The 14305-nt window shown below is 42.7% G+C and overlaps 1 protein-coding gene across 1 annotated transcript in view; it reads left to right on the forward strand.

Moving 5' to 3' along the window:
• The window catches only part of PKHD1 (PKHD1 ciliary IPT domain containing fibrocystin/polyductin), a 269755-nt gene that overhangs the window by 100589 nt on the left and 154861 nt on the right, over nucleotides 1–14305 (forward strand). Inside the window, exon 36 of the mRNA XM_086744158.1 lies at nucleotides 2068–2280. Within this exon, the coding sequence (XP_086600284.1) occupies nucleotides 2068–2280 (213 nt within the window). The remainder of the gene's footprint in view (nucleotides 1–2067; nucleotides 2281–14305) is intronic.

Here is a 14305-nt window from a genome sequence, read left to right on the forward strand (position 1 = left end):
TAGTTTTCCAATGGCGTGGTGTGCACAGAGCATCAGGTGATGTGATCCAATGGTCCCTTCATTCCACAAATGAATACTGTTTCAAGTATTATCCCAATTTCAGTGTAACACATTTTAAGAACATGTCATTTTTCTAGAAGTCTCAGCTATCTCAGAGTAAGTCAGATATATCTTCTTTCGTTTTGAGTGAAACAAGCTGAAATTCATGCTGTTTTATCAGTGTGTATTCAGTAAAACTTGTAAAAAAAACACACTATAGCAAGCTTAACAGAAATACATTTGTATATAGACAAGTATGTTTAGGGAAAAAGACCATATACACATAAGGGAGTTGGTGTTTGTGGGAGCAATCCCAGTGGTTATAAGCAAGAAAATGTGAGATTTATCTCTTTCGTCTACTAGGTATATTCTGTAAAAACTTATCTGAAGTCTACTGAAATCTGGAAAGAAAATATTTAATCGGTAGTCCTTATTCAAATACTCTCTTTATTATAAGACTAAGGAATTAGAACTAAGACTAAGTTATTAGATTTTGTTGTGAGACTAAGAAATCAATGAAACAATGAAAGCCCCTCAGTGCAAGAATGAATAAAGAGATCAGGATAAGCAGAATGTATTCATCAGGAGTGGATGCAACTGGGTGGGAAAGGCACACAAGGGCTCTGCATCTCCTTTGTCACTGAAAGCAGCAGGACATGATCAACAGGCAAGTAACGATCAAAGTAGTTTTGAACCTAATTTTTATATTAAATTTTCTTCCCTCCTTTTTCGTCTCAATACCAAAATTAAGGCAGAGGTCTCATCTCCCTTATCATTCGTGGTAAGAACTGGTAGTATCTTGTCAGGAAGGAAAGCCAAGTTTTTGGTAGGTCTAGAGGTCACCATTAAAAACCACTAAGACCAGTAGAAAGCTGGCCGTGGTGTGAGATGCACAGTTATTAACTAGTTCACCTAAAGGGAAATGTGGGGAGGGTGATAGACCCTTTATAAGAAGGTCTGAGGTTGCCAGGCTTTGAAATATCCCTTAGCGTCTCCTGGGAAGCATGGTTTGACCTAGGAAGACATATCCCACATGCAGAATGATTAGATGTCTGAGAGTCCACTCTGTCCAAATAAATTTTACAGACAGTGACAGTGTCCTTCATAGGAGAGAAAACATGGAAGGAGTAAACCACCCTGAGATGACAGACTGAGATTGCTGGCTCACACAAGGCCAGAGCCAAGGAGGCATTTGACAGAACTGAAGAGACTCACTCAAAGCCAAGGGATGGGAATGCCTTTTCACGTGCTGTGTACTTAGACCGCAGAATTCATTGCTTCAAGAAGTCATTGAGACTAAATATCAGAAAGATTTGAGGAATAAGAGCTGTATTATTGACAAAACTTATCCAGTTATACTAATAGATGGCAAAAGGATAACGTTGGCAGGGAGATGAAACCTGATGCTTTGAGGGGAAGCTAACCTCTAATTAAGGATTAAAAGGAGACTTTCATGGGATGGGGAGATCATCTCACATCCAGTTAACAGGGAGAAGTTTCTTATACTGTATTTGGAAGCATCTGGTTTTCAACAGCAACTGGAAGAGTATGCAGGATTAAACCAACCGCGGATCTAAACAAGGTGCCAGTTCTTATGTTCCAAAGTGGTTTTCTTCTCTCCCTGTCACAAGTAGTTTGCAATCTGAAAAGTATCATACAAATTAAGTAGTAATATCCCTTTTTAACATCTAGAGAGTGAGAGTTAAGACTGGGATTTTCCAAACATAACTCCCTTGCACTGAAACTGGAGAGACTTAGATATCTGCCCAGGCTGAATGACCTTGCTCAAGACTAGAAAGGTAGACTGTGTAGAATTGAAAAATGGACTGAATTAATATGGTCTGTAAAGAGCTGATAAATTCGTAAAGGTACAGGGCAAGGCAGATTTTTTGCAGAAAACACTGCAGTTATTTTACCCTTAATCTCATTATTCTACTGCAAAACCATTTGTTGATCCATCTCTTGCAGCTATTTTGACTGTGAGATGATGACCAGCTGTTAGATCTATGATTGTATTTTTCTTTTCAGGTGGAAAACTCTTGTTCACTGGTCCAGGACCTGTAGAACTGCATGCTCATTACATTCTGATATCTGATGGAGGAGAGCTCCGGGTGGGATCTCCCGAGTCCCCTTTCTGTCACAAAGCACACATCTATCTCTATGGAAGCCTCCATTCTCCACCATTATTTCCATATGGGGTCAAGTTCCTGGCAGTGAGGAATGGGACCCTTTCCATTCATGGTGAGTACATTTTTTCTTACCTTCAAAGACAAAGCACAAATGAATTAAAGAAAAAAAAACAAAGCAAATATTTATTTTTGAGGAAAGAAAGCTTTGACTTTGTAATGACTTCGGATTTCTAATTGCAGTTAAGTAATTGTTGAAGTCTGACTTCTGGGACAGAACTTCATATCTTTGCATTCGCCACCAAACTCCTATTTCTACTGCTCAGTGTTGTGTCTCCATAAATGCTCCTATACTAGGAGCTGAGTAATTTTGAAAATTTGGCCCCTGAGGTAGATGGCGTAAAGTAGTTATGAAACCCTGGCGGTCATTTAGGTGCCTAGAAGATGTCTGTATTTGTGCATGTCCGTCCACAAATGCAAGTCTCTGTCCCTTGGAAACAGGACCTCAGATCTCTATTGTGAATCATGTGGGTTTGCTCTGCTACTAGAATGGGGTATCCTTCTCCCTTTATTTCTCTGCAGAGCAACTGGGAAGTTTCCCTCCCAAAAAGGGTATGGCTTTTGGAGTTTCCAAGAGAGGGTAGTTTGCCAGGTAGGTCTCATGGTGAGGCCAATGCCAAGCCTGCTGCAGTTAGCAGCCTGTGCCAGCTGGAGTGGGGATGAAAGTTCTCAAAGCAGAAGCAAAGAGCTCCTGGCAGTGTGTTTTCCCCTCCTCCTCCATCTCTCCGTGCTGTGGTGGCATTCCAATGCCACCCGTCTGTCTCTAGCATTAAGAGGATAGCTGGTATCTCTCTGTCTTCGTGGTGGTCCACAGAGCCCCACCTGCTCAGCACAGGTTGCTGTCATAAATGACAAGTTTAGGGCTATGCAGAAAAACCGTGGTAATGCCAAGAATTTCGGCCCTAGATGCCAGGTTCTCTACTCTAACCACTGGACTTTTCTCTCAAAGGAAGCCCTGTAGGGCCAGAGCTCTATGTTCTACCAAGTGGAAGAGACAAGGCACCAAAAGGACAGAAAATGGACGTAGGGTTGCAGATGTTGTGGGGTAGAAGTATCCAGATACAGAGGGGTTTTTTTTGGAAGGCTATGAAATACAGGAATAAAATGGGAATTTCTTGGTGCGGTGGATTGGATGTGGAATTCAGGCCCAGACTCAGCATGAAGCAGAATATTAGTGCAATGCACACACGTCAAGTTATTAACTAACAGGCTGTTTTTAAAGGCAGTATGTGTCACAGAGGAGATGATAAAAAAAAAAAAGCCAGTGCATCTGAATGCCTCATCTCCCTCCCTTATGTTCTTGTGTGTCAACATTCATATTGGTAGGCATTTGTATCCTCCAAAAGGGCTTGAACTTGCACCCCCCTGGCCCACAGGCAGAAATGTTGCTGTCTGAGCATCGCTGACACGTACGGCTCTCGGTCAAAAATAATGTCAGACACCGAGGGGTACAATCTGAGCACAGACAGGGAGCGAGCTGTACCGCTGTGCGGTAATCCTGTCAGTTCGTGGGAGCCGAGCAAGGTCAGACGAGGTCGGTTGTTCGAGGGGAGCCGGGGAACAGATGCTTTTCAGAATGAGGAGAGATCAGCAGAGGCTGGGGAAGGTGCTCCTGGCAGTGGCAAGGGTGGTGGACTGTGGTACGCCCAAATGCCACATCAGGTTCTCTTGACCGCTACATCAAGACACAAAAAGGCTAAATTATTTAGTGCTTGCAAACAGCTTTAATATTTTCAGTAAACTGGCTTTGTGGCAGAGAATTTCTATGAGATTTCCTAGAGGGGCTCTGTGAAGAGGTGCTGTTGGATCACCTGGGCTGAACTGACTGTCCGTTTCTGGCCGTTGAGTTTCAGAGTTCTCCCAGCCTTGAGTTCAGTAACTCGCGTGAAATTAAAGCATGCCTTCCAGAAAGGCTTGGTCTTTGAGGACATCAAGGGAAACGGAACCCAGCATTTTCTGTAGAAGCTTGTTCCAGGGGATTAATTTGGTTAATCATCCATGGCTTTTGTCTTTTTTTTTAAGAAAAGTATTAAAATGTCTGATTTGAATTTGCGCGATAACAGCTTTTGCTGTATTGCTTTCTGTACCTTCTGCTACTTTAGAGCATCCTTCCATTCTTAGTTTGACCCTGGCAAGTCAGGATTTTGTCCTTAAATTCTCAGAGCTTTATAACAAGAGCCTTGTCTTTCTTTGTGCTGCTATGTTTTCTAGCAATGTAGAAAAAAAACCAGCAGCATCTCCTTGCAGCTGTGCCTCCTGTGCTACTTCTTGCTTCTGTTCTGAGCCTGTGTCATCACTTGCTTGTTGACTCCATCTTCACAGGGAACCCATGACATTACAGAGGCAAACAGGGCAGAGGTACTTTTTACAGCGTTACCTTGGCGATACGATGGAGGGAAGTAAACCCAGGCGTCCATGTCAGTACCCTCAAGGTATTTCTCACTGATATTTCATACATTTTACTCAGTGCCGTAACTCCCAGCAATTCTTCATTCCTCAGGAAACCAAGAAGTTGAGGTCTGCAACGCAAGCATTACCTGGATGGAGATAGGTGGACCCAAGGGTGGCTTGGCCTATTAGTGGAAACATCTCTGGTTTCAATTTCTTGTCAATACTTATTCAAGAATTCTTCTCCATTTCTTCCTCAAGAAATCCAAACTCACTATGAAGTCACTTTTACGCTCTGCACTTCATACAGTCCCAGTGCATGGCTTCAATTAATGTTCATTCAAACCATGTAATCCGCAATTTAATGTTGAAGCAGTAGAAGTCTGCTAGAAAACAAGACCAAAAGGACTGTGTTCTTTTGCTGGGTTGATATTGCTTTAATGAAACAGAAATATGCTGTTCTGTCTCCAATTTAGTACCAGTCTGGCCTGTGGTATAGAACAAGTTGTTGAGCCTGACAGCCTCTTTCATATATATATGAAAGAGGCTGACATGCTCACAGCAATATGTGTTTGTGACATACATACATACACACACATACATATGTTATCTTAGATCGGAATCATTAAATATGCTGGCTTCCAAATTCTCGGCTGTCTTGGTGAAGACAGGGAAGTGAATTTTAATTTCTCTTCTCTTTCAGCCCAGGAAGTTTGGGGGATGCTCTGCAGCCATGGTTGAGTTCAGATTGTTTAGTAAGGGCTGTCAGCTCCTCACTTTGATATGTTAATATGACTAAGGGTTTCCCACAATTCCCTTGTGAGTGGCTGTCCTTTGCTCCGGTGGTTGTAACAGACTGGGAAATTTCACTCTTGCCTTTGGCTTTAGCCAACTCCCCTGCCAGTCAGAGCGTGCCACCCATAAACTGCCTGTCAATCACGTGTCAGTTTTAAAGGGGGTTTCAGTCAGCCAGGGCAACTCGACTTTTTGACAGCGTAATTATGGCCCTTGCATCTGCAGTAGGGGCCTGAGCGGGGCTGAGAGAATTTTATTGATTGTTCAGAAGGGAAATTTATCACTGTCTCCAGCTCCATTCGCACTTTATTCCCTGAGAAACTCTCCTGACAAGATTCGGGAGAGAAGTTTAGCTTGGTGGCCTTGGTTGTTCTTGCGCCTGTGTCCTTCCCAGGGAAGCTGGACCGAAGACACTGGTGGATGCTGAGTGGAGGGCAGGGACTGGGTGCAGAAGCAGTGTAAGTGCTACATCAGTAGCCCAGGACACCTACCCTTTCTTTGTGACAGCCTATTTTTGTGGTCCCAACACTCTTATTACCATGGACAGAAAAAATTTCAAGTCTTTTTCCATTCTCTTCCATTTTTTAGCAGTCTTGTGTGGGTGAGGTCGTTATTTCACTGTGTCCCCTCAAAGCAGACTGTGCCTCTTCTCAAACAAAATCCAGCACTTTTTCTGTGTATTTGGCTGAAACTTTGTCAATAGCAACACTCTGATAATACAGGATGTGAACATAAGAGCCTGTTCCCTCTATTTTCACTAACAACATATACCTCTCCACCTAGGTGGAAGATGCTACACTTCAGATTTAATACCATGCCACATTCACTCTCTCCAAACTGTGAATGCTGTGTGGTAAAGAAAAAAAAGTCCAGAAAGTTTTGGTTTAATAACACACCTATTTATAATCAACATAACTTAAACAGAAGCGTCAGTGGTCGTTTCAGTCCTCTAAAGTCGTGGATAGTCCGGCTGTAAAGAATGTCCCTGCACTTGCAATGGGTGTTGACGGTGGCAGATGACATTACAGAGGCAATTCTGCACTTCTTCTATCCCAGACTGCCCTGTATCTAAAAAATCTTACACATTTTCAGGGTTATCTCAGGAAAAAGATATTATTTTGTATCAGTTGAACTGATTATTAATTTTAATCACTTTTAATCAATAATAAAACACAAAAATATTTGTGAGCTATGCAACGTGCTCTACAGAGCCTGTGCATTTCTCAAGAGATCAAACATTTAATCAAATGCTTCTTGCTTTTCCTCCATTAAGCAGTGTTATATATCTGTGCTGAGTTTGAGATTAAGAGATCATAGACAACATGAGAGAATTTGTTCTGCTTTACTCACATATTAAAAAGAGAATCTTCCTGGGGAAAGAAGCAAAAAAAAATCCGTAGCAGGGGGATTCAAGATAGGGTGCAGGGATCTGCTAGAGATAAAATATGGGGTTTTTTTTACCTTACTGAAGTATTTGTCCATTCAATACATATTATTTCCCAATAAAAGAAACCTTTGATTTGCACACTTCTGTTATACTGCGAGTTCAGATTCTTTTACTCTTTCTGGGGTCACGTCTATGGGTTAGTTTTCCTTAGATGCTAGATATTCTGTGTGGTGGTTGCAGGAGGCTTTTTGCCTTCTGTGATAGCGTTTTTCCTTTCAAGACCTTGACTTTAACATGATGCATTAAAGCAGATGGCTCTTGAACAGAAGGCTAAGCTGCCTTGAATCCCCTTGGTTTCACTGGGGGTAAGAAACTGCACTTAGGCACTTCCCATGGAGTAACTAATGGACAATGACTTGTTCCTTCACTTTCTTATTCACAAATTTAAGATGACCATTAGGTTTTAAAGACCTAGCAGATGGGGGGGAAAAAAAAAAAAAACAGAGAGCTCGGTTTAGGGAAAGCTGCTGTGTCTTTCATAGCTTGCCCTTCTTTCTAGCAGAAATACATCTATCGTCTTTGATTTAAACTTAAACCAGTTGCTTTATATTTTGGTGCTGGTCTTAATGAGGAAAACATGTGATGTAAAGGAGACTGAGACATGGGTGCTTGTATATATAAAAATATATATGAAATACAAAATATACAGAGTATAGCTTATTATCTGTAGTATATTAGCTATACTCTATCAGCTTGTGTTTCTTGATGTAGGGTAGGTCTATGGGTTACTACAAATGCGGAGGCTTTTTGCGGGATGAAATAATCGCCCATTTAAACCTTTGAATTTAACATAGGAACACCCCTTCCAGTTCCGGCCCCAAATACAACCAGCAGATTGGTTGGAGGAAGAGAATCAACCAACAACAAAACCAGGGTGGATTTCCACCCTAGATGGGAGAAAGCCTGCAAAGTTTGGCAAGCTGAGAAGCCTGGACCCAGATGTGGGTTTGCAGAGGGCTGTCAGGCAGGGACCCTCCATTTGGGCTCATCTTCACTTTTCCCGCATGTCTAATTCTCTTTCCTCGTGTGCCAGGGATGTAGCGAACTGATCTCAGCATTTAAACGGCCGTGCCACCCCGCGTACCCGCTCCCGCGGGCAGACATTCCCCGTCTTCTTCGGCAGCAGCACGGGAGATTGACTGGCAATAATGCAAAATGTTAACAGCCGTGTGCGGCTCGCCACGGGACTGCGTGGTGGTTGGCTGCTGCATTTGAAGCAGTTTGTGCCTGGTGTGAGTTTAAAGAGGTTTTCTTGGTTGTGAGCTATTTCCAAGAGTGGAGCATGGTTTTTGTGTCAAGCTCACTGGTTTACGCAAAGGCAATGAAGGAACTGGGAAAATCTTTCCTCTTCCTTTCTAGATTGATGTGACTTAACAAAGTGGCTGGGTAACCTCTGATTAAAGGAAATGTTTGCATTTATGGGGCAGCACATAGGGATGGTACTTTTTCTGCAGTGTAATGCGGCAGGAAAAAAACAACGATGAGGGTTTCCATAGACCTCTTTAGTCACACAGCCCTTCCCATCCTCAGTCAGATACTCCTTGCTTTCTTGAGGGTGCCGTTCAAAAATATTTAGGTGGAAATGCTTTAAGGTGATAACTGTAGTTCATGAAATATTCAGCAGAACTAGGTCACTTTCAAGGATATTTCCTACTGGAGAAAACAAAAATTATTCACTTTGTCCTCTCCTTCAGATGATATCGGATGTTTTTCTCCCCACTGGAAGAAGGAAAAGGTGTTTAAATCTATCAGTTTTCTTTCATCTGGACTTTCATAGTGTTATTTTTAATATTATATCTCTTTTATATTAACATTTCTACACTAGTGGAATGCAATGTTTTTACAGAATAAAAATCAAACCCTCTAAACTCCCAAAGTGACCTTAATACAAAGGGGAAAAAAAAGATGTAATGGTTCAAAAAGTAATATTTTCTTTTGTGGAATTTTTGTTCAGTAGAAGATATTGAGGGTTTGGCCTCATTTGCATTTGGAGCACAATCACATCTGGCTAGCTGTAGACTTGGATTTCATCCTCCAGAATGCACTTACAATGGAGAAGCATCACCCTTGTTTTACATGAGAGGAGGAAGAATCCAGAGAGATGCTGAAGTTGTGTCTGCATTGGGGCTTGGATGAGTGGGCCACCAAGCAGGTTAAAAACAAAAAGCTGAGATGTGACTCATCTGTGCATTCACAGTGCTCGGAAAGAAAATAACTGCAGGGAAATGTGGCAGACTCAGCCCAAAGCAGCACCCCAAATTCCCTACCTTGGTGGTACGCAGCACCAGAGCCTCTCCGTGAAGGGCCTCTGCCCAAAGCCAAGCACGTCAGTGCCACACAAAAGATGGTACATGATGGTTTTGCGCATAGAGACCTACTGAGGTTCACATGAGGAGGCCAAGTAGATCCAAATTTCCTGTCTCAGTCTGCCTGTTACTTGTGTAAAGCTTGCGCCTGGTGCTGGGTTTTGTCCCACAAAATGGGGCCATCAAATGACTGGGCTGCATCAAAAGAAGCGTGGCCAGCAGGTCAAGGGAGGGGATTATGCCCCTCTACTCTGCTCTGGTGAGACCTCACCTGGAGTACTGCATCCAGCTCTGGAGTCACCAACATCAGAAGGACGTGGACCAGTTGTAGAGGGTCCAGAGGAGGCCATGAAGACAATCAGAGGGCTGGAGCAGCTCTCCTATGAGGCCAGGCTGAGAGAGTTGGGGCTGTTCAGCCTGGAGAAGAGAAGGCTCCGGGGAGACCTGAGAGCAGCCTTCCAGTGCCTAAAGGGGGCTGCAGGAAAGGTGGGGAGAGACTCTTCAGCAGGGCCTCTTGTGATAGGACAAGGCGTAATGGTTTTAAAATAGAGGGAGGTAGATTCAGACTGGATACAAGCAAATTTTTTTTTGACAATGAGAGTGGTGGAAGACTGTCCCGAGTTGCCCAGAGAGGTGGTGGATGCCCCATCCCTGGAAACATTCAAGGCCAGGTTAGTTGGAGCTCTGAGTTACGTGATCTGGTTGGGGATGTCCCTGCTTCTTGCAGGGGGATTGGACTAGATGGCCTTTAAAGATCCCTTCCAACCCAAACCATTCTGTGATTCTACGGGTTGAGCCCCTGCTTACATCCAATCTAAAATACCTAGGGTGACCCTGAGCACCCAGCGCCGAGGCTGCTGCAGGTTGCCTGTGCAGCAGTCAAAAAGCTGATAAGCTCTTGGGTGTTCCAAGGGTTAATGAACAGTTTTAAATTAGAGAGGACCTCTTATTTTACCTCGGGGTATGAATGAAAAGCTTTCCGTGTTGGGAAGTAACAGGAAAGCTGTCTGCATCTCCCCAGGAGCTGCCCACACACAGCAGTTTGTCCTGCAGGATTGTAAGGGGGTGGTAAGACATCTCCCACTTCCAGAGCAGAGATATCCCTGTCTTTCTAAGATGTGTTGCATGGAAAAAAAGAAAAAAAAATAGACTCCTTTCACTGCAAAACAAGCTAGAAATGTTGTGCAAATGCTAAGGGAATATACCTAGGACTGGAACAAACGGAGAAGTAAGCTGGAAAACTTCAAGTCCAGAGTGCTGAAGGCTCACAGCTCAGGCGGATGTTTTCGAACACATGTGAAAATGGAGGGAAGAAGCTCTTGTTCTTCCTTTTCTGATTCCCTACACTTTATGGCCAATGACTGGGCTAATCTCTGTGAGAGCTGAGGTAGCTAGGACATTTTTTTTTTTAAAGTCTTCATCAAATCCATGTTCATGAAGTAATTTCTCCAGGTCTTTAATTAAGGATCCAGTGCTTTAAGGTCCATTTGACCATAGACAGCTGTAGCAGCACAGCTGTGTGCTATCCCAACTAAGGGGTTTTTCTCAAAAGGACTTTCCTATTCTTTTTCACTTAAGGAATTTTATATATTATTATTATTTTGGTTCATTTTATTGACTGAAACAGCAGCAGTGAAAAGTCTCTGTCCTGAATTTAAAAATACCTAAAAAAAAATATTTTAAAATCTTTTCTGAAGCACCCATTTCCAGTGGGCATATTGCCATTTATCACTTTGACATTTGGAAATTTTAGGAATGGCCAAGCTAAGTTTGAACAGGCAGTGCAATTTGGATAGGAAAAGAGAATAATAAGGGATTATGATAGTGGAGAAGATGGATTCCTTAGGCAGCCTGACACCTGCAATGCTGCAGTAAATTTTGTTGTGTTTTATTGGAGACTATATGGTGGTGGGGTTTTTTTTTCCTTTTTTTTTTTTATCATAGCTATAATCTATTGAATTACATTTTTAACTCTGTCTCTTGCAAAATTATTTTCTTTTTTTTTGGGGAATGTAAACTGCTCATTTCTTTTCACTTTGTTAGTGAGAATTGAAAGATTTTATTCTCATTTACACTAAAGATTTACAACGTAGCTACAACAGATTGACGGATTATCTGCAGTATAACTTGTATAGTCATGGCAAATAGATTGTGTGTCTGAGCCTTGCAGTTCTTGTAAATTCCTTTTGTGGTGTGAAGGGATCTCATTACCTCAACTTTAAAGCGCCAATAAACTGTCAAAAGGAGTAAGAGCTTTACAGTTTGTCAACACTGCAAACAAACTGTGTGTTTGTAACCTGAATTAATTAATCTGTGGTAAATAGGAGTGAAGACGAAATGCAGCAGGATCCTGGCCCTGTGCAGTCAGAGGAGAAGGGTTCAAAGCCTGCTGTCCCACGCCAGAAGAGGAAGATTGCTTAAAACATTTAAACAACTTTTGGGAAAGACCAACCATTCCATGGCAGGCTTAGGGCTGGAACCAATCCTCCTAAAACCCATTTAAGGAGTCTAGTTTCTACCAGCAGTCCCAAGTGTAATCCAGACTCTCCAGCTCTGCCTAACTCTGGATGTGCCTCACACGGGTTGGTCTCATGCTTGGTTAGGAGGTTTCCTGGTTATCAAAAGTTAGGTGATGATATGTGCTCCAAAAAGTCTTGTTTTCAAACTAGGGGATTCTGTTTTCCATCTAAGCAACATGTCATCCAGCCACTTAAATTCTTATATCTGGAGCATCCCACAGGTTTAAGGTGGAATTAATCTACCTGAATAGAAATGTGTGGAAGGCAAGAGTTCCTTTCAGAGCAAACTGGTGGTTAGGGAAATCATTAGGCAGTGGGGTCTGGGGTTTCTCATCGGCACTGAAGTAAGAACAAGAACATGCTCTCTGTGGATGCAGATTGCGAGAGGATAAATCAGATACAGAAGAGTGACTGTCCTGAATATATTCCAGGGAAGGACTATTGTATGTTGAAGCAGCATGTTTTGAAAACAAATGTAGTTGAACGATTATGGCCAGTAACTCTGAAAATGCTGAAAAAAAAAAAAAAACCAAACAAAAAACCAGCATCACAGGACAGCTTTATGGAAGAAGTTGAGTTGGAGAATGAGAAGACCTAAAGACTTTTTCTGAATGTATCGCCATTGGATTGATGTGTTGAGATGTTCAAGAATCTGGTGACCACAAATGCTTAGGAGAGGTAAGCACATGTTTTGTTCAAATACAGACTGACCCTAAGACAGGCTATGGGCTGGGAAGAAAGTTGAAGACAAAGAGGAGAAGCAGAGGTGGAAATTGCGAAACTTATGGGGAGAAATATGAGGGTGTGTATAACTTGATGACTGGATGTCAGTCTTGGAACACTGCACCCAAAGTACAGCTTGGCTAGAAGAAAGAAGAGGTATCAATGACCTTGGCTGAACTGAAAGAGGAGAAGTCAGGAGTCCAAAGGAGCATTCTCCAGAACAAAAACTGCAGACAGAAAAAATACAGACTTAGAACAAGAAAGACCATGAAGTGAAATGTATGCAGCAGAACCTGAGAGAAAAACCTGGAAACATAGAAAGACACATGGAGTCTGAATCTGTGGATGGAAGAAATGAGAGGTTGGGCAAAGCAGGCTGAGAAAAATCACTCTGCCTGAGGTTGCCTGCTCAAGCCGCCAGCCTTCACAAATCAACTGGACAACCGGTTGATTGGTCAATTTTCTCTACCCGTGCCCCATACATTCCTGAAGCTATGTGAGGAAGAGGTGTAGTAGTCTGGGAGATGTGGCAACAGTCTAAAGCACAGAAAGGAGGAAGGGAACAGGTTTGAAGGAATGACAGGAGAAAGGACAAAGCTGTGAGATTTGTGTGGTGACTGGCATCACCCTCTATGAGAGACTGGGAGAGGTGAAGGACAGGAACTACAAGAAGCTGAAAAGAAAGAAGCGGTGCATCAACAAGAAAAGAAGTGTTCAGGCAGTGGCTGTTGGAGACTGAAAAAAGGCTGGAATTCAATGAATCACTCTCAATTCAAACAGGAGTTGTTTCTGGAAAATTATTCCCTGGACAACATGAGTGTTGTTTTTTAGATGTGTTAGATTATTCTTAGCTGGAATGAGAGGCTTCATTTTTGAGAAACTGGGCTGGCTTAGAGGAAACTCACTTCCTATCTTTATCCCAGACACTTTCGTAGCTCAAACCAAACCCTTGATCCTTTTACATCTCCTCCTCACCTTCCTTTATGTACAATGAGATTCATTACTGTGTTTAGTGGAGGCCTCATCCCTGTTTGCATGGAGTGAAGCACAAAAGTGTAGGCTCCTCAGGTCAATGAGTGCCGTGGTAGGACTTGTTCATATCCAGTGGAGAGACTCCCATTAGGTCTGGCCCTAGCTATCTATGTGTTCGTAGTATCTAGCATAGTGGGCCTTACTTTAATACAAATAATAGGTTACAAACTACGTACCTCCTTCGGTGACCAGTGTCAATCCAAGTTTCTTTTCTGGTGGAAGCTGGAAGACATTTTAAGGCAGTGAGTAGGAGATGATTTTTTTTTTCCTAAATGCATGTGGAGTGGGTGAAATGAGCACTTTAACACTTCATAACTGTCTGGTCTGGCAGAGACTTTAAAAGAGTTGTTTTATCTAAAGCAAAATTTCCCACTGGGATGAGGAGTGGGATCTGGAACAGCCTTTCTCAGCTGAGATCAATACCACTGCTTTTTTGTCTCTCCCTTTCTCTTTTTCTGCTCTGGAGTGCTGAGAGGCTGGCAGAAAGCCTGGGCACGTGCTCAAGGTTATAAGCGAGAGGAGGGAGTCAGGGATCAGGGGAGCACAGGTCTGCACATCCGTTCAGAATCCGTAGCTTTGTTGGGGCAGATGCTGGTCAGGGCAGCTGGAGTTTCCCAGGCTCCGTGGCCACTGAACTGCTTCTGAGTCACTTTGGGGCAATCTCTTTGCCTGAATTAGGAGGAAACAATTCTCCTGTGCCTGTACTGGGACAGAAAAACTCCTCCAGTTTATTCAGAGTGTATAGACCCCCTATTTTTCCCATTGACTATAGGACGTGTCTCCTAATTAATTAGCTTCCAACTGCCTCTCCCTACCTTGTAAGTAACTTTTTTACAAAATCCCTCTATTTCGGTGTTTCCAATTGTAGCA

Source organism: Chlamydotis macqueenii, chromosome 3 (genome assembly GCF_036417535.1).
Source record: "Chlamydotis macqueenii isolate bChlMac1 chromosome 3, bChlMac1.mat, whole genome shotgun sequence".
NCBI classification, from domain to species: domain Eukaryota; kingdom Metazoa; phylum Chordata; class Aves; order Otidiformes; family Otididae; genus Chlamydotis; species Chlamydotis macqueenii.